This window comes from Microchirus variegatus, assembly GCF_963457635.1.
Source record: "Microchirus variegatus genome assembly, chromosome: 12".
Taxonomy (NCBI): domain Eukaryota; kingdom Metazoa; phylum Chordata; class Actinopteri; order Pleuronectiformes; family Soleidae; genus Microchirus; species Microchirus variegatus.
This window is the reverse complement of record NC_139813.1, coordinates 18,471,653-18,492,889: the sequence shown is the minus strand read 5'-3', so window position 1 is coordinate 18,492,889 and position 21,237 is coordinate 18,471,653. Positions and strand designations below refer to the sequence as shown.

At 41.1% G+C, this 21,237-nt stretch overlaps 1 protein-coding gene across 1 annotated transcript in view; it reads left to right on the top strand.

The window, feature by feature from the left end:
• Positions 1-21,237, top strand: part of utrn (utrophin) — a gene marked incomplete at both ends in the record, with an annotated part of 145,607 nt that overhangs the window by 80,551 nt on the left and 43,819 nt on the right. The window contains one exon of the mRNA XM_083898443.1: positions 20,831-21,003. Coding sequence (XP_083754569.1) covers positions 20,831-21,003 — 173 coding nt within the window. The remainder of the gene's footprint in view (positions 1-20,830; positions 21,004-21,237) is intronic.

Below are 21,237 nucleotides of genomic sequence, written 5' to 3'. Positions count from 1 at the left end.
GCTGCCTGTCATCAACACAAAAAGCTATGGATGACACTTTTTTTGTGTGATATTACAAACTTCTGCACTTACATTCCTAAGTATTTTCACAATATTGATTAATCTGTTGTTATTATTAGTTGTTTGGTCCATAAAATGTTGAAAATTGTTTGTTGTTATCAACCCCCCCCCCCCTTTGATTTTGTCACAAATCAGAGAATATTCACATTTAAAAGCTGGAAAATCTGATTCTTAAATGACAAGAATGTTTTTACCTCGTGAAACTCATTACTGGATTATCAAAATTGTGGATGATTTATTTAGAAATGAATTATTAATTGAGTATTTATCGTTGCAACCCGAGATAGAATTAATTTTTTATCATCTCAGGTTCAGCCAGTGTAGCTTCAGTGCTTTATACTTTAATTAGTTTTTTTTTTTTTACTGTATGTGTGTTGGAGATAAAGTTTTTTCCATTTCATTTTCCATCATACTTTTTCTCCGTCTCTGTCGTCTCTGATTATCTTTTTATACGCCATCGACTCTAATTCAACAAAACTTCTATTATTTCTATTTGTTCGTCTTCATCGACACGGCTGATGAAGGCGCCGCTGTTTCGGGGGTTAATTGGGCACCAAAAGGTGAGCAGCTGCTGACACCGCTCGCACCCACGAGCGCTTAATAGATGCAAATTGTAGGCATGAAAATGGATCTTAGCGGTCATCTCACACTTAACACAGACGGATATTACTGCCACTTAAAAGGATCTGTATCAAATATTCCGATACATGTCCTACATTAAAGAGCTTATCGTCGCAGTTACAAATGATGTAAGACACAAGAAAGTGATGATTTCATCCATGCATCAAGTGCAGCCATTACCCATTACGCCCCCCCCCCATCAAAAACCACACAGTTTTGTTTTACTGAGTGGGTTTAGCAACTCAAATGGCATGGGTGCTGGATTGAAATGTCAGCCTGTCACTTTGGCCCAGACTGAAATATCTCATCGACTAACACAATAGATAGCCATCTAAATTTGTACGGTCTCTGGTGAAGGAGTCTTTCCAGTGACCTTTGTAAACCTCACGTTTGGGATGCCTTTTGGATCAGTTATAACAACTTGGTTCGTGAAGTTCAACCTTTTGCTTAGCGTCTGGGATACTGTGGAAAACTAATCACGTTTCACATTTGCAGCGGTTCAGTATTTGATATACTTTGTGTTGAGTATTTAGTGCTGAATTGTAAGCGTGTCAACATATTATATGGTGTATATATATAAGGTATTTTTCAACTCAACTACACATAAATGATGGTGAGGTTAGGGTTAGGGCTGACAAAAAGACAGGACTAGGCTATAAGTTACAGACAATGTTTTGCTTTTCCATTGACGATGGTACCTGGTACATGCCATTTTTTTTAGTACCTGCTCTGGCGAGGTTCCAAGCTAGCTGAGCTGATACTATACATGACGTCGTCAGACTGCTTGCCACTGATTTTGAGTCATGAGCAAGACGTCCGACGCAAGAATCAAACCTAATGAGGCAATCGGAGATGGCAGACTTCACCCTATTCACGCAACAAGCCTCTGGCGGCCTCTGCTGGCCAAATTGGCAAGTGTGGAAGCACAAACAGACAGACAGACACGCAGAGCCACCAAAAACAATACTTCACTGGGGGTGGGGTGAAATAACAATGCCAAACTGTAGATCAGATTAAAAAAAAGACTGAAAACATGTATAAATCTCCAACAAGCCACTAGATGGTGCCAAGTGTTATGCGAGTAAATCCCGATATTATGACAATATCGTGTTGTCTCTGGCGATTCCCACCCCTTATCATTATTGTCAGCATGTTCGTGTGTTGACTTCATCTTTGAGTAGCTTCTTGTTGACGTCCATGACGGGCGCCGATTCATGTGCCACTTATACTCAAAGGGAGAAGCAAAATTATTCCCAGTTACTGTAACGTGCTGGTGACGATGCACTGTTTGCGTTTGCCAAATGGTTTTTACGATCGCTATACTCAACACGTCACACAATTGATTCAGCTGTTAGTGGAGGAAAAAAATATCTATATTTTTTAACAGCTCCAACAACAGCAAAGGCCTCTGTGATTAAACAAGCCTTTGAAACAAGCCATGAAATTGATGACAAGCTAATAAGTAGTGCAGAGAATCCAGATCATCCATTCCAGCAAAGAACAAACAATTCAAATTGAGCATAAAATTGATGCCATGCCAACAACTGAAAGTTCTATATTTACACACTCTTATGTCTTCATCCCTGTTGGTTTTTTTTTGTTTTTTTTGCCTCCGTCCATCTGAATGATTACCAAGATTCATTTATTTATTCATAGTGATTTATAAGCCGTAATCATAACTGCGTATCGACGGCGTTATGAAACTAATGTGAGCAAGTGTTGATGAATAACGGCACATTTCGGCGATTGCTTCAGTTCACAATATTGAACGAGGCCTTTCATCTTGAAGATTTGCTGCTTTTGGAAAATGCGTTTCCACATTGAGGCAGATCAAAGGCACAAAGAAGAAGTTTAACTGTGTGTGTGTGTGCACGCTTGTGAATAATATGAAAAAAGAACATCTGAGGGAATGGTAACGTCAGCGCTTAATCATTTTTATATCTGTTTGCATTATTGCACATCTAACTTTTACGCCGCTGCTACCAGCTCAAATTATTACATTTGTAAAACACTCATTTGTTATTAAACTCAGAAAACGCAATATTCCCTCTTAAACTGTATGAACACATATTAATAAATTCTCCCTTTGAGTACATATTCCCTTTTTTTTGCAGTCCGGGGGAATGCTAGTCCAATATTAGCTCACATTTTATCTCCATTTTCTACTGCCAAGAAAAACAAGACACTAGAAAGCTTATATATATTGTAAATGAAAATAACAAATATAAAGTGCACAAAATAGCAAGAATTAGGTTAATATAATAGACTGATGTGATCATTACATTATAAATAGGCCTAAATCATTGGTCTACCTCTAGACATTTCATAATGATGGACTTATTGAGGTGAATCTAAAGAGCGGTAGATTTGTGGAAACTGTGGGCTCTTAAACTCTGATTGAAGTAATTTTCCCGTCCAGCAGCCACATTGTTTAAATTGCTAATACAGCACACTTTGGCAACGACACCCATTGGTGCCCATTTTATCAACCATGGACGTGGCTGGTCTTGACATGTATAGATGATCGGGCTTGTGCATAACATTTAACGATTTCCTCTGCGCGGTAAACAAAGCCACCGAGATGCACTTTGTGTTGAACGAATATCATGACTAAAAGAACCTCTGCTTAAAACCCCTTTCCTGAATAAAGGGTTTTAAAAGGGTTTTCCTATGAGGACAAGCCGAAGAACCTTATATGGCACTTTTATTTTTAAGAGTGTACAAGACATGACTGCGTTCATTCTTAACCGTCAATGTGAAGCCAATGGACGTAAGAGGTTTGAAAACTAGGTTGGAGTTAGAAAGTAAAGAAAAATAGCTTTGTTTGAAGACCACAGAAACATTTGTCGACATTTTAAAATGCGCTGACGATCGCAAGGGATTTGGAACATCTTCTAAAACCAATAAAGCTGTCGCTTTGTCTGCCTGATCGCCGGCTCCTTTAAGCCTAAAATGTATAGTCCCTCTGATTTTTGCAGCAGCTGGTGTATATATATATATATATATATATATATATATATATATATATATATATATATATATATATATATATATATATATATATATATATTTTTTTTATTTATTTATTTTTTTGTCAGCACTCCAAGGCTTTTTTTGACAGTCCAACAATAACACAAAATCAATATTTAGTTCAGATGCAATAACGATCTAAAGGTTCCTGCTGGTGCATCTATTAGTGGATTATTCCCTGCTTCTGGGAAACTGACCAAGTACATTGGCTCAAAGTGATGAATAATGATCGGGGCCTGTGGATATGAAACATGTTAATACCACTTTTCTTGGCCAAGTCTTAGACTTACAGCATCTCAGATTTAAAAAAAAAATGTTTTTGTGACATTAATGCTGACTAAATCATTAAATCCCCATCAGTTCAGATCCTTGCTTGGTCAGTCATGACTCACGCAGACCTCCAGCCGGTGTAGGAACATGTTTAACGTGTGTATTTTGCATCCATTTTGCGGCTTTAAAGTCACATGGCGTCGTTACGTAACATGTGCGCCTCCTTCAGTGCTCTTTGAGAGGAGCGCGTTGCAGCCTCCACGGAGCTAACCCAGTCTGTGCATGTGTGTCTGACACCTACCTCGCCTGCCCTCATCTTCATTTGAGGTACCGAGCAATTCCAGACACCACAGAGGCCCAGATGGGCACGAGCCAGTGTTCATCTCTTTTTCACCTCATTTTCCTCCTCCTCCTCAGGCTTCTGATCCTCAGCGATGGAAGCAGCTGTTGTTTGTTCATTTACTTCTTTTCAAGCAGCGCGTACACGTCCCGCGGTGTTAAAGTTTTCGTGCAAGCAGCACATTACCAGAAATGTGAGCACACACAGCCACAAACGACACCTATCCCTCTCACTCCTTGCTTGTACCTGTTCCTGTAATGAGACTAATTGAGTTCTGTTTGCATTTAAAAGTCTTAACTCGTCTCAGGACGTCATTTTGAGAGCAGAGGATGACAAAATGAGGGGTGAGAACAATTTCCCTTTGTGAGAATCAAGGTGAAACAGGGATGTCTCTCTGATCTTTTTTTTGTCTTTCTCCACGCCTCCACGGTCCTTATTTTGCAAATTCATTTGCCAAAAAACCCTCTGGTGTACATGTAATTGCACGTCTCAGAGCTGCTTTGTCACAGTTTGATTGAAATTTGAAAATGGGGTTGCATTCGCTGTGTCGCAGAGCTGCAGATGGTTTATGCTTTTGCCCTTTCAGTCTGTTTGTTGTCCTGTAATAAGAGCGGCTCTGCACAAAACTTTAGGATACAAAAGAAGGAAACTTGTCATTTATTAATCAAAGGCGAGTGACGGAATCTGATTGAAATGCGTGTAACATCAGAACGGATTCATTTCACACCGTCAGTCTTTACACAATACACACAAGGCAAATCCTCTATAATTGGCCCAGTAGAGATCTTATTTAAATCCTACCAAAGTTACCAACACTGGACACTGTACAGGGGTTAAAAGCTGCCCATAATGAACAAATATCACTTAAAGGTGCATTGTGTATAAAGCAACTGGCCATAAAATCCTCCTAATATGTCACAGAGACTCAGGAATAATATTCATATAACAAACTGAACTCACCAACAAGTCAGTAGAGTCTCAGCTGCCGAGCAACCACAGGTTGCCAGTTAAGACTGAGCTACAATGGCGAAGAAAACGATACGGAATACTGAAGACATCGGTATTTTGAATTTGAGTGTAGTAACCGTTTTTGGCCACATTCTTACATATGGCGCCTTTAAAATGAGTAATTTAATCAAGAATTAACTAAAAAATACGCAGTTTCTAACTCAGAATCTGCATTTAAAGAGGTTCCTGAACAGTTGTGATTTATAGCGGCACAAACGTGTTTCCAAAGGGGGAAAATTCATTTCAAATTACTTCGAAAACGCCCACAAAACAGATTAAAGATGATGCATGTAGCATCACAGCTATTTAACTGAATGATGTCGGGTGATCTGACAGCTGTTATGTATTCATCTTGTCCCAGACTTGGTTTGCGGTGGGTTTTTTCGACATCTTTATCATTGTCGTGCACACATCTGTGTGTAAAATAGTGTGTCATTCCTACATATTTTATAATGTGTGTACATTTTATGAGGATTAATGTGCGTTAGAGCCATGTAAAGAAAGTCACATAAACGTGACAAACCAGCCATAAAAAAAAGATAATCCAGTCATGCGGTGTCTGGTTTCACAGGCACGGCTCTCTGTTACCGTCTTATTGTACCAGTGTTGAACATCTATAGTCGCATTTAGTTGTAATAGCACCTAGCAGTTTCAGCTGTTAAGCCCCACTGAGTTAATTTGCTCTAAAACCTGATTGGTTTGTCAGATTAATGATACGCTGTCACGGCTTTCTTTTTTGCTTTTTTTTTTACACGTAGCCCTGAAATAATCCCAGTGCCCTATGATGACGATGCAGTGGGCCACATCGCTCCTCCATTATAGTTCGTAGGTGGTCACACTTTCAGAAGACATCGACGGCGACACCCAAATGTTGTTTCTGCTCAGTGAATCCGCATTCGCGTTTCAGTAAACGTCTCATAGTTGTAGCGGGTAATACATTTCACGTTAAGTCAAGTGTTAAGCTCATTAGCGCAGTGAGTAATTGGTAAAATTGACTAGTGAGTAGCGTGAACCAGTTAAGTATATAACAGCTGTAGAAGGACTTGACATTCTCAGTTGGACGAGAATGAGCCGTTGAGTTGAGCTGTGATCTGTAAGGAGAGATGAGGTGATATTAAGTGGGACAGAAAGTTTGGTTATCCTTTCCCGCAGTGGTGTAGTGTGGTCTACTGTAGCACGGGTTGCCAAACCAGCAGCACAATAACCTACTAAAAAGTGTATACATTTTGAATTTTATTATATTAAAACGCCCCATGACACGTTAATGCCGTTAGCCGCCGTTAGCGGGTTACATGCCCAGCACTAATTATATGTAGCGTTTTTAATGAAAACGACAGTCATCTCAAAATGAGTCTCTAAAGTAACGCTTAACTTTAAAATCAGAGGCACACATACACAGTACACAGGTACGCTGGTTATTTGTAGCGCTGCTCTTTTCGTTTAATAAACAGACCGCTCCAGTTCGACTGTAGGCACTAACGGCTAACGGCGCTAAAGAAGCTAATGCAGCTAATGGAGCTAATCGGTAAACGGTGCCTGGACTGCCGCGGCACGTAAACATGATGCCATGCGCGTCTTTTTTCGGTCAGTCGTCATTGAAACCCGATAACTTGCGTTAACATTGACACGTTTATGCCGTTAACCGTCGTTAGCGTGTTAACGTGCCCAGCACTAATTATATTTAGCGTTTTTAAAGATAACGACAGTCATCTATACTTTTTATTTGCGAAAACAATTTACCTGAGTATAATTTCTGTCCAAAAACAGAGTTGATACGTATAAATGCCCATTTTTAAGTGGTCATACCAAAATCTTTGTCGTGGGTATACCCTGTATACCTGCGTATCACGTAGACTACCTCACTGCTTACCCGTTTACTAGTAGTTAGGAACACATCCCATCATGTGAAAAACATTTTTTTTTGCTTGCTGGCAATTACCAGTGTTTTAGAGCTCGGGGGAAACTGCTGCAGTGCGAGTGACGGCAGAATCCTGAGGCTGCTAGTGTTGGTGACAGTGGAGATGAGCTGCTTGGAAAGTGAGGGAAAAAAAGAGTTCATTCAAGTGGTCTCCTCTGGAGGGAGTCGTGAGAGGTACTCTGCTGTCCCACAAGTAACAATTATAGAACAGGGATTTGATACCTGCTGAGAAACCAGATGAGGCCACAAAGAGTTGACATCAGTCACCAGCGTCTGTCTGGGTGAACGTCAACAGGGAACAGCAAGATCAGGGGGAGACTTTGTGAAGCTGAGAAAAAGAGAAAAACTGTGTTTTTAACTCCAGATGTGGAAATGAACTGAAGCAGTTTAAACCAGGTCAAAAACACGCTCCTATTTAGGCAACACAGATTCCAATCTTATCTAAATGTGATGGCTACACTGGGTATCAGAGCTTTGATTACGCACCATTACGTGAGTAATTTCACTCTGGAGTGGAGAACTCTGGGATGTCGAGGAACGCGGTAGATCAGAGAGAGAGAGTGGAATAAATAAAGAGTCACTCGTGAGTGATGGGTGAAGTAATTTGCCTCAGCGCGACAGGAAGCGATGCGACGCTATAGGCCGTACTCCTGCAGTAAACATGGCACACGGTATAAGCCAAGCATCGAGCGTTTGTGGTGATGGAGGGAGGGATGAGGGCAACCTGTGGAGGTTAGATATCTCACTCACCTTCCCAAGGCAATAAACCAACTGGGAGGAAGAAACAGGGTGGGGGGAAAATGAAGATGAGTAGGATGAAATCGAGGTGGTGAATAATAGAGAGATAGAGGTGTAGGAGGCAAAAAAGAGTAACGGGAGCAGTGGAGGAAGACGAACATGACTAAGGGAAGGAGATGGAAAACAGCACTGCCATTAAAAAGAAGTTACCATATACTTAAGCACCCACTTTCTCGTTTGTATATTTTTACCAAACACCTCCAGCTTTGTTTTCATCACCCTGGTATGGGTCTAATAGGCTCTGCTCAGACCTGTTATTAACATCTGTCCTCATTTTGGACAGCGCTCAGGATGCCTGTCCACTCCTGGCATCGGAAAATGTGTCTCCTCTCCTGTGACCGCCTGAGATCAAATCTGGCTTCTGTTCCGTGCCTGTATTCATATTCACAAAATGTGAAAGCAGATGTGTCCAGAAGAAGCTTGAGGGAGTCGTAGAGAAAAATACAGTTTGAAGAAGTAGAAAAAAGAAATCTTGTTGATTTGTCTTGTGATTTTTTTTCTTCCAGGAGAGATCGGGAGTGTTGGGATCAGTCAGGAACAAATGGTCATAGTGTTTTAAATCTCAAACCCCGGAGGCAAAAGAGAACCTTTTTCTTTCTCCACTGATGAGCAACCTTTACTGCGCGGCCCTAATGTGGTGTGTTTGTTGAATGAAAAAAAAATGGTATTTTCAAAAAGCACTAGATCAAACCTAGCGGACTGAACACCCTGGGTTGTCAGCATGATATACAGCATGCATTATTACTTAGCCATGTTTCTCACAGCTCATTTTAGCCGCACTTTATTGGATACTAACTCGGAGCCCGGCAGGGTTTTTCGCCAGCTATTTTGATTCTTATGAACAACTTAGCTGTCGGAGTAAGCGGCCCCTGTGAGGCTGGGTTGAAATTGCTTCACCAATCATGTCTCCTCACTGACGTCTGTTGCTCTCCTTGAATCAAAAATGTCTTTATTTATTCATTTAATGTCTCCGCATCAGTCAAAAATGAAAAGCGTGTGTTGTTTTGATCCCGTCTCCCCAAAAAAGTAACTTTTAAGTTTTTTTTTTGCAGTTGTTCAAGTAGTCTTTGAACGTTCCTTAGTTTGCATGTTCTCCATGTTTTTGCTTGTGTTTACTTCCAAAGTTCAAAAACATACAGAGGTTAATTAGACACTCTAAATTCACCATTGGCATGGTAGAGTGGTTGTTGGTCCTACGATGGACTGGCAACCTGGCCAGTGTGCACCCTGCCTTTTGCCCCACGTCAGCTGGGATCGGCTCCAGCTCCTCCCATGACCCTCATGTGGAGGATAAAGCTGTCGACAATGAATGAATAACTCTTCCTTTATTGTGAAACAGCTCTGTAGTCCTTCATAAGCTGAGGTCATGATGGCACCTCCCTCTCTCTGTTGGCACTTACTGTTCATCAGATCTCTTACACTACTGTTCAAAAGTTTGGGGGTCACCTCTACAACTTTTTTGTGTTTTCCATTAAAAGTCACACGTTTATTCATCAAAAGAGTTGCAAAACGAATAGAAAATATAGTCAAGACATTGACAAGATAAGAAATAATGATTTTTATTCCCAATAATAATTTTGCCCTTCAAACTTTGCTTTCGTCAAAGAACCAGCAAAACTGTAAAAAGGGGTTTTTCAAGGGTTTTCTATAGCCTTCTAAAGTGATTAGCAAACACAATGTAAATGGGCCTATATACACCTATGCACATATTCCATTCAAAACCAGACATTTGCAGCTAGAATAGTCGTTTACCACATTAACAATGTATAGAGTGTATTTCTGATTCATTTAATGTTATATTCATTGAATAAAAGTGCTTTCCCTTCAAAAATAAGGACATTTCTAAGTGACTCCAAACTTTTGAGCAGTAGTGTAAGTGACAGTATTTACCCTCAATAATTGTACTTTCAAAGCACACATCAATCTGGTAAAGAACTACACTCTGTACTTTTGTTATTGGTCTGTAGAAATATCACATCTACTTGTATGTTTTGGAAACTACAGGGTCTTATCTTTCCCTCGCCCAAACTGCAGCTTTGCTGTGAGTACCACCCAGTGGTTTGTCCCTGAGGGGCTGCACAGGAACTCTGTCTTTAGCTGCCAGGCACGCACACACACACACACACACACACACACACACACACACACACACACACACACACACCCTTACACTGCATGATTGTGGTTTATGGAAATATCCAGCATCTATTATTAATCATCGTGCTTTCTCACTGTATGCGCTCCAAGTGGCTTATTACATCGACACAGCATTTGTAGTCATTAAATTGAGACTGACGCGGAGCAGAGGGGGGAATGTGGGATTGTGGTCATTGATCGGAACAAGGTTCAATCAACGGGAAGCGTATTATGTATGGATTTTTGACCTTGGGTTGAAGCTCCCGACTCTCATCCAGTCATCATCTCAAGGCGTCAGCTGGGACGTCGTCGGGCAGGATCGATAGAGCAGTTTTTTAAAAGTGCAGAGAAACTAAAGGATTATTTCATCTTTGCGTGCTCGGAGCTGGACCTCGACCAGCGAGAGTGACTCCAATAATATTGGGGAACTCTGACCGATGTCAGCTCTCACAGAAATTGTCTCACAGACGGCGTCCGACTCCTCAATAAAAGGCACTCGTATCACTATGACTGCAGTGTCCAGAGACTTTAGGCTCATCCTCTGAATAGTGTTTTTATTTTACTTTTGTTTGTAGCTGGAAATACACGCCAGAATGAATATGTATGAATCAAACTCATACAACATATATGTATGTGATGCTCAAGCATGTTTTGAATAAAGCTGTCATAACAGACCTTTTTGGACATGAAATAGAAAAGAACAAACGCATGTTTTTACCAATAACATTAGGGCTCCAGGGTTGTGCTATTGTTCAAGTGGAAAACTAGGTCACATTAGATACTTTATTCCTGGAAAATGTGTTATTTTAAAAACAGCATACATGTTGTCTTTATTTCTGGATGTGATACAACAAAGTCAGTGAGAAATAATTCTACCGAGGGTTGGTATCACACTCCTTAGTGGAATACATATATATCTGGTGTTGTTGTTGTTATTTTGTTTGGTGGAACAGGATTTATTTTCTCCAGTATCATCCCGTCTTAGAATCATTCCGATTCACCTTTTCTTTTCCTTCTATTACTTCTGACTTTATTACTCATGTGTCCTTCCATTCATCAGTCTTGTTTCGCTGCGAGCCTGTGACACTGTGATGTACGGAAGAGGATTAGGGTCATGCAGGAAAAAATATTTGAGTTCTGACTTTATTCTCGGAATTCTGACCTTAAAACTCTGAATTCTGACTTTATTCTTAGAATTCTGACTTTAAAACTTTAAACTCAGAACTACGGGTGCCCAGAATTATGAGAATAAAGTCAGAATTCTGAGTTTAAAGTCTGAGTTCTGACCTTTAACTCAGAATTCTGAGTTTTCTGAGTGTGTTTTTTTCCGTGTGGCCCTAATCCTCTTCCGTACTGCTGTCTTTATAATGGCTGCCATTTTCTTTGAGGGTGTGTAACCAGTTTGTCTTTAAAGTTATCACACCCAAGTTCATCCGTCTTCCCCACCAACCAGGACATTGTAATTATGAAGTGTGATGGGTTCATCATTTCGACATCAGCTCCATAACTCCACAGGACCGCCTTCTACAGCCCGAACACAACCACACATCCTCGGCACAACTCTAACTAATTGGTACAGTCGCTTAACCTTTCAATGGGCCCCGATTGAGCCCCATCAAACGCAGCAGGTGCCGGGCTCCTGCGTTAATTGTGGTTGTATTTCATCCCGCGGTGGAGGCGTCGGCAGCTTCCAAACCAATCACATCACCTTTTTAGTTGTGTCTAATGTGCGGTTACACGCTGATAGACCACCCACCACACTTGTGCTTTCCACTTCTCGTGAGTCGGAGCGAAGTTAAAGAGATATCCTGCTGCTGGAAAGCAACGATAAAAGGAAAAGGGAGGAGCGATTGTCTTTGAATGCCAGTGAAGAGCACAAGACGGTTAGCGAGTCCACAGCAGGCCTCGTGGTTATCAAATCCAGTCAATTATGCAAATAGATTTTCCTCAAAGTTTGCTTAAAATCTCCAGTTATCAAGGATTTCTCTTTCGTGAGGTTGCAGCTGGTATTTGTACCAGCTGGTACTCCTACCTTTTGCTCTCAGAGGAAATGATGCTGATAATCTGTGGATTATTTTCTCAAAGAATCGGTTGGTCATGATTCAGTTTTAAAGATTTCTTTGTTATGTGGAGCAAAGAAATGAAGAAAATATTCACATTTAAGAAGCTAAAACAATCAGAAATCTTGTTTTAATCATGAAAAATGCTTCAAACCGATCATTAATTATCTAAATAGTTGAGTTGTTAATAATCAATTAATCGATTCATTGTTTCAGCTCTACACACGTGTGTCGTCCAAGCCCCTGGTGTGTTTAATACACACAGCTCTCCACAATCAATAGCTGACTATCGGGCAGCAGCAACACAGTGCTGCTCTTAATCAATTTCAATTTCCCCACATATGAGCTTGCATATGAATTTCTCGATGTCCCTTTCTCTCGCTGATAATTACAAGGATGTGACCCACGGGTTCATTAGCGATCCCTGGCATAAGTTATTGGTGATCTGCTTGACCTGTGACACCAGTTATCCTCTCTCTAATGGCGGCTGCGTCACATTATTGAAGGTCAGGTGTCAATTGAGTGTCCTCCTGCAGCACCGACCCCCCCCCTCCACCCCCTTTGTTGTAATGTGCACATTTCCGGGGACATGCTTTATTGCTTTGACATTGCCGTTTTGTGTTCACAGTGCACTTAGCAAGCTCTTGTTTTGTTTTTGAGTCATCTTGAGTTAGGGTTATGGTTTTTTGTTTTTTTTTATCTTGGACCAGAGTGGACAGAAACTGGATCATTAGTGTTTTACTGGAGTCGTATGGACACGCTTTATCAGATACAAGTATGTTATTCTGACAGTGGGAGCGCTCTGCTGTGTAACCTTTGGGCTTTTCTGTCAGCTGCAGCTGGCATTATACTTTATTTGTTGTTTATGTACGTAACTTATGTGGACTGGACTGTACGTGGTCCAAGCATTGCAATATACACTACCGTTCAAAATTTTGGGGTCACTTAGAAATGTCATGTTTTTTTTCAATGAATATAACATTAAATGAATCAGAAATACACTCTTTACATTGTTAATTAGGTAAACGACTATTCTAGCTGCAAACGTCTGGTTTTTAATGGAATATGTACATAGGTGTATAGAGGCCCATTTCCAGCAACCATCTCTCCAGTGTTCTAATGGTACATTGTGTTCGCTAATTGCGTTAGAAGGCTATTGGATGATTAGAAAACCCTTGTATATGTTCATTTGTCAACATTTTATTGCTATTTATTTGGCAGCTAACAAAGTGAATTCACCTTTTAATACCCAAATTTGAGTCGGAAATTAAACAAGCATAACAATTCAATGTTTCTGTTCAGGAACGCAAGTAAATAACAATAATTTGACATCTTAATCAAGAAATAAAAACTGTTTTTTTTCTTTGTGATAATAATAAATCTATTTTAGCAGTTAAAAATCTCATTTTGGTTAAAGAGCGTCTACATAAAACCATTTTGGTAATTACTAAAACCAGCTGTGGCATAAACCTTACAACGGGTGGTGATCTAATACATACGTTGAGTGCTAAACCTAATTTCATACGCTTTTCCTTTGAGGAAAACAAAAAGCAGATGACTCAAATATGATATTGAACGATGGCTTTTTTATTCATCACATTTTCTCCATTCATCCTGCAAAGTGAGATGTGTACTCTATACACGCTGCATTGACCTTCTGTTGACCAAAGAAAAAGGTGCATTTTATATGAATAAATCTCCACTTCAGGATTAAGTATACGTACAGTAGTTTTGAATTGAGTGCAGAGCTGCAGCCCTTCAGCACCTCTGCATCGGCCAAATGAGCAGCAGAGAAGAGCTGCTGTACTCTGTCTACACACACACACACACAGAGTCATATCAGAGCCCTCATCTCCACAGAGCGATGCTGACCCTCCTAACAGGAAGAGGAGTGCCGGTGATAACCTGGGGCACAGGAAGTGATCTCATTAGATTTGGCCTGTGTGAGTGTAATAGTGGAAAAAAGCTTTGGCTCCATTGATTTTTGTTGGACGAGAATACAATGTAGTGGCAGAGAACTTGGATTAGATGTAATTGGATGAATCTTTGATGAGATGACTGGGGAGTAGCTGCTAAGCTGCAGCCTGCTGTTGGTTATTGGGCTCCTGGGGTATCTGTGTATCGGAGTTTATCTGGCCATGTTTTTTGTTTTTTTTCCTTTGTTTGCTCTGATTCAGTTGTTGTTTGAGATCCAGCGATATGGTTGCCCAAATTAATTTAGACACTGTGGCATCTGCTCCCCCTGGAGAATCTCTGAGATGGAAAACTGCTCGCTTTCTCCTCGCTCCTTGTTTACTGTTGCTCTATGCTGCTTTGGCACTTTTCTATTTCGGGGGTATGAAAGCCAAACTGGTTTATCTGAAGACAAATATTAGCTGCAATGATAAGAGGACTTCATCAAGCATATTTTAGATTCAGTATGAAGCAATATGGTCTCAAGAAAAGCTCATTGTAGTTGCCTGAACCCTGAGTATTATGTTACACAAAGTCATTATATCATTTTCATATTATTACATTTTTTGAAGAAGCAACTCAAAGTAGTATGCACAGAATTTGTATATTATCAGTTTGGGTACTATAGAGAAACGTAGGAATTCATTCTTTCCATCTCGTAAGTCTTATATTCATCTCTGTTTTTACTTTTTTAATGAGTTGGTCTTTAGTAGTGAATTGCTGCCTCTCTGTTGCAGTGCCTGTAGGAAGTGTGTATTCCGATAGTGGGAGCTGAAGATTTGTATTCTTATGCGTGATAAGGAACATAAAGGCTAACATAATACAAACACTGTGCGACCTCATTAGGCACAACGCAAATGTTTTTTTTTTTTCGATTAGCATTAGCGTAGCTAGCTGTTTTGTGACTTTCGGCCATGACAGCCATTCTGCACCTCAACATCTAGCTACGCTAATGCTCATCGAAAATGAAAACATTTGCGTTGTGCCTAATGATCTTTGCGCAGTGTTTGTATTATGTTAGCCCTATGCTAATGCTAATGGTAGCCTCGCTAGCTTACCTTTGGAAACAGGTTTGCCAAGTAGTTGCCGCAAAGTAGTAGCATGCTAATGCTAAATAAATACACGCTCGCATATTGGTGAATGGACACCTCGTCGTTTCAGTATAACACCATGTTCTGCGGTGAACCGTGTGAAAATGTCTCACCCACCGTGAAGACAGCCTCTTCACTCCCACCTACCCGCTCTAGACAGCGCAGCTGCTGCTGATGAGCCGCTGCCTGCCTGGTGCAGCGTGATAAATCAGTGAAAATTAAAATTCTTCCAAAAAAATTTCAAATCAAGGATGCACACCATCGGGCCATGCACAAACCCATATCCAAAGTTTTAGTGTGATCTGACAAACGGTCAGCGAGATATGGCAGGCAGACACAACTTGCTTTATAGATAGAAGATTAACCAAAATAGTCTTCTGTAAAATATGCTTATTCTTTCTATGGAGCTGTGTGTTCATCACTTTATTAGCAATGCTGTATTACACAAACTGTGATGTGATCCACTGCTGATCTTATAATGCTGATTTGCGCAGCTGTAAAAGGTTAAAATAAACGTATTTTGTCCAGAGGCCGAGTGGGTCACGGCAGTTATGATTCCACGAGCGCATACTCACTGAAGCTTTTGCTGCTGCAAAAAAGTTGAGCAAACAAAGTCTTGACGGAGACGACAGAATTATAATTATTTTATCCTTTTGTGTCTCTTTGCTCTCGCTCCCTCTCATCGTGTTTGACATGTTTCTCTGCTCTGCCTGATAACTCTTCAATATTTTATCATTTATGTTTTTCCGTGTCCTTCCTCTCGGTCTCTCTTGGTTTAAGTGTTACTCTTCACTTTATATATATATATATATTTTTTTTTTCACCCTCCTCCTCTTCTGTTTTTGCCCGTGGAAGTGCTAACGTTCTTCCCCTTGTAACTTCTGCTTTGCTTATGAATGTGGCCTTGAGTTCTATTTAGGTTTGCATCTTTAATAAGTGACTATGAAAGCCTGCAACCTCAAATAGGTGTTGTAGAAAAGTTTTAATTTCAGTTCCCAGGCAAATGAGTTATGCTCATCAATTGCGTCCAATTCCAAGCGGTTAATTCTACGTTTTTGACTGGAAAGCCATCAAACAGCATGTATTTGTCAGCGTATATCAGTGATGCTATTTAAGGGCCTTGGGTATGTAAATATTTTTAATTAGCTAAGCGCACTTCAAAGTCTTTGTCTTATGAATATGTAACAGGTTGCACACCCACACCCACGCTCACACTTGACAGCCATCTGTCTGCGTGTCTTTGATGCACACCACATGTCCGCACTGCTGCTCAAAATGTCAACACACACACTCACACACACACAGACACACACATTCTTTACCTAACAATGTATAGAAACCGCTCCGTTGTTAATTTCAACCTATTTTACATCGCCCCTATAGACTACAGCTGGCACCAAAGCTTCTTCAAACACATTTTACCCGGGCCGTTTATACAGTTGAATACACTCAGCCTTTTATTTATAGTGTGGATTTCAGAGCCTGTTTAATTCAGTCCTCTGCAGACTGATGGCATTCAGGATCTGAGCTGTAACAGGGTTTTAAATTATTAAAATGCAGGAATGGGGGACTCATTTTGCAGTAGATTAGATCTGCTCTGTCCTGTGACCCAAACTCATCATCACTGTCTTGTTTTTCCCCCATTATTTTATTTGGACACGTTTCCATCACTCCACACAGTGTAGCCCTGTAGTCTCTAGTTGTGTTCACACTGAATACCGATCCTTATTTAAATTCCATCTTCCAAAGCTTACTTTACCTCCAAACTCGCCACTTTTGAACACGCTGCCTGCTCGATCAGGCCTCAGGAAGTGGGTGTGTTGGGTTAGTTGGGGTGGAGGGGGGAGAAAGAGAGGGAGAGAGAGCGAGATGTCGAGAGAGGAGGGGGAAAGGGAGGATACTGATTAAAATAATAAACAGCTGTGTGAAAGAGTGGGGCCAGTGGCCAGAGAGAACAAGAGCAACATAGGAGGAAGAGAGAGAGGGATGTGGACATCAACCTGGTCCGTCCGTGTGACCTCAGAGGCAACAAAACGGCAAAAGAAGAAACTCAACTTTCTGACAAGTTTTCCTCCCAGGATGGGATGACAAAAAAGATCGACCAATTCTCCTTCACCAGAAGGAAAGAGATTCTCAGAGCTCCAACTCAATCAGGCTGGGCAACTCAAGACTCACTGCCCCGAATCGAGACGACGAGCCTCGAGGCAGCTCCCTGCCAACACGTGGTTCCAGAAAAAGAAGGAGGCATTCTTTGACTTAAGTGGCCCAGTCATGGCAGTGATTAGGAGGGTGTGATAGAGCGAGAGCAGACCAGGTTGGAGACCTGGGGGTCGGCTAGGAAGGCAGACACTGTGAGCCTGTGTTACCTTCTACTCAGGGGAATTTGAGAAGGCAAACCATGTGCCTCTTTGTGCCGTCGTCTTGAAGTGGGTAGCGTTGTGTGACTGATGGCGATAAACTGCTTTTTATCTGAGCAATTCAAAACAAATGCCCCAGCCGTGCCCTGGGTTGGGCTACCAGACAGCGTGTAAACAGTTTCCTTCTCAACCAGAAGGGAAGTAGAAGGAGAGCAGCACAACAAAAGCCGACGGAGAAAGAGAGAGCCACACGTCCTTGCCATCCGGGGCATTTTGCACCCACCTTTTTTTCTTCCTCAAGAATCAAACCGTTATCTCCAATTTGCAGACCTCCACCCAAGATTTTGTTGGATTTGCCGCTCTGCTTCAGCTACCCCATTCCTGGCCAGAGGAAGTCCATTTCCAGCTTCCAGCAGCCACTTTGTCAGACCTCCAGTGGCACCAGTCATCCCCGCTAATCCCAGTCCCAGCTCTGAAGCATGACTGCGGGGTAACTGTTACCCAGCCCTCAGTCTGGCTGTCTGTCCAAAGAGGATGCAACGAGCATGTGGAGGGATTGGGCGAGCACTCACACCTACATGTATGCGCAAGTGCTACACATGGGTGTTTGAAATGCTTAAATTGCCTCCTTTGGGACTGCTACCTGGATTTGACCCTCTTTTATTCACTTTTCCCACCGTAAGCGCTGGCTTTCAGCAGAGTTGGATTAAAGTTTCTTCCACTGTTGGATTTGCCGTTCATCTGAGCCCTGACCTGGAAGGTTTAGACCGTAACCACTGGAGGACTTGCCTGTGTGCCCCATGACAGCCTTTCACCTGTGTGACAGTAGAGAAGATGGAGGCAGCTGAGGGAGTGGGAGGAGTCACAGCACACACTCCAATATGATTGGCTTGAACTTCAGTTTGCAGGAGATCCTCAGGAAGCTTGAACAGGTACTTATGTACAGCACCTAATGAATGTGATTTCTGCAAACTTATACTGCACTAGGTCTCAGGAGTTGTTAATGGGCTCCTTAAAATGGAACTACAGATTAGTGCCATGATGCAGGGACAGCATTTTTTTGTCAAAGCAGACTTTTACTGCGAGGTCAGCTTTGTATCTCAATTGAAATACACTATTCAGTACAACAACTATGTTTGTATGTGTTTTCCTGATGCTACTTCGCAGCCATGTATATGCAGTTTCTCTCCTCCATAAAGCTCTAAGTGCTTGTTGGTAATGGTTTTCAGGGGGACACTGTCCCATCCTGTCCACACTCCACTGAGCCCAGAGCCGAACAACAACACGAGTTACAAAGACATGAAATGTAACCTATTAATGTTTCTGCCGCTTTTTCTACCCACTCTCGCGGACACATCTGATTGTTGTTGTGCTGTATTAGGTGGTGAAGCAGTGGCTCAGCAGATTCACTAGACGTCTGTGTAATAATATATGCTCATATATCACTTGCTTCCATAAATGCAGACAAAAAAAAACACACACTTTGCCAGAAATGCGTCCTTGATAAAAATCATTTTCTGTATGACCCATGAATAAAACATGTTATAGTCGTATTTTGTAGGTGACATGGTGACTTGTGGCTGTTGATTGATTTTGTAAGTATGGCGTATGGAGTGTGAAAGTCATCACACATAAGTACCTTTAGATGCAAGTTGACATGAATAAACCGCTCACTTAAAGTGGCCTTTGACTGAGCAAAATGAGATTTAAAGGGGGGCTTTTTGTGAAACCAGTGCACAGTATGTGCTTGTGTATGACTGGGACGTCTGTCGCGCACTGCTGTGTGCACTCACTGTGTGCACTCACTGTGACTTCCAGTCGAAGGAAGTATAAGCGTGAAAGAAAAACAAAAGGGGAAGCACTTGGGTAATGACTTGAAACGCGGCCAACTGGCTCCGTGGCAAAACGACTCTCTGTATTTCACTTTTCTTTTTTTAAAATTTCTGTCTTTCTGTCTCGTACTCTCTGACTTCTATCGCCTTTCATTTGATTTTGTGTGAAATACCTGCAGGCGACTGTCCCATGCACATGCAGTGGAGGGATTTGCGTTTTGTATTTGTAAAATGTCTGTTTGCATGGGGTAAATTACAGCTCGGTGCCATGGCTGACTGTGCTAATTGATCGTTGTTTGTTGTCTTGTTCTTTTGCAGCTGGACTAGATTCTGTCCACTCTTTTTGAAATGTGCAGTCTCTGGAGTAGCCGAGCTGTAATCACATGTTCCTTGTATGTTGGAATATGTAATTTTGTCTGGCTGTGTGTATCTTTTTTTAATTTCGGGGATTTTGGTTGGTATTACCAATTAGTTCATTACCTCGCTAATGCCACTGCAACACACTGCAAATGCAATAGGTTAGAGGTTTTTTTTCCAGGAGCTGCCCAGAATATGAATATATCTAAGAAGGTTTAATCTACAGATGTGTGCAGTAAACCTAGTCATATAATTAAAGATTTAAAGATTTAAAGAAGATTTATTGTCATTGTACAGAAAACATAAATAATAAAATGAAATTCCGTTTGGCTCGCTCGTATATAGCAGTAGCTACATGTCACAGTCATAATACTATGTTAAAAGATAACATAAATAGTAAAAACAGTGCAGATAAAATAGTATATACATGTATAAAAAATAGTATTGTGTTAAAGTGCAGTTTTTTATTTAAGGTGCAAGAAGTTATTGTCCATTGGGTCATTGGTTTTCCCTGATAAACTAGTTTTATGGTTGTATTAAAAGAGAATCCAGTTAAATGAATAATATCCTATCTATAATGTCAAAGGACACACAAGTGAGTGCAGGCTGTGAAAATGAGTTCCCCTCACAATGTCCACTTCATATTTGCATTACCGCGATAAGGGTCCTCATGTTTTTCCTGGATGAAACTCATCTTTGTCCATTTGCAAATCTACTACAGCCTGTGTGACACTCATCCATAATGGAACTCAGTGAAAGTTACAATCGTATTTGTTAAAGAGTGAAGGAAAAAAAAAGGACCTCAAGGATCTTTCATGAAAATATTAAATATTAATGCCTCTGCCGTCTGGAGCCATATACGCCGACCTTCTTTTTTAGTTGAATAATCTTCTGTAAGAGCTTAAAAGAGTATTGCATACAATTGTCGGTGTTTGGGGAAATTGAACTTGATGTTACTGAGAAACAGTTATCAGTGACAGTCCTTCTGTGTGTTTGCAGGACATTCAGGCCGAGATCGACGCCCACAACGACATCTACAAAAATGTGGAAGGGAACAAGTCGAAGATGGTCAAGGCTCTGGGCAGCTCCGAGGAAGCCGTGTTCCTCCAACAGAGACTGGACGACATGAACCAACGCTGGAGCGACCTGAAGGCCAAGTCTGCCAACATTCGGTCAGTTCATCCGCATCTAAAGTTATGAATGGAACATTTTTTTCTTTTCTCCAGTGTTTTGTGTCATGCAGCTCAGCTCCGATCGCTGGTGCTCTTAACTATCACAAGAAAAAGAAAAAAAAGAAGAAGAAAGCTTAGCACAAGGTCAGGTCAGGATTAGAGAAGTGGTTGAAGTAAGTCTTGGCTTCATTTTTACTATTTAATCAACCAGAGAATTGCACACTGGAGTTAGTC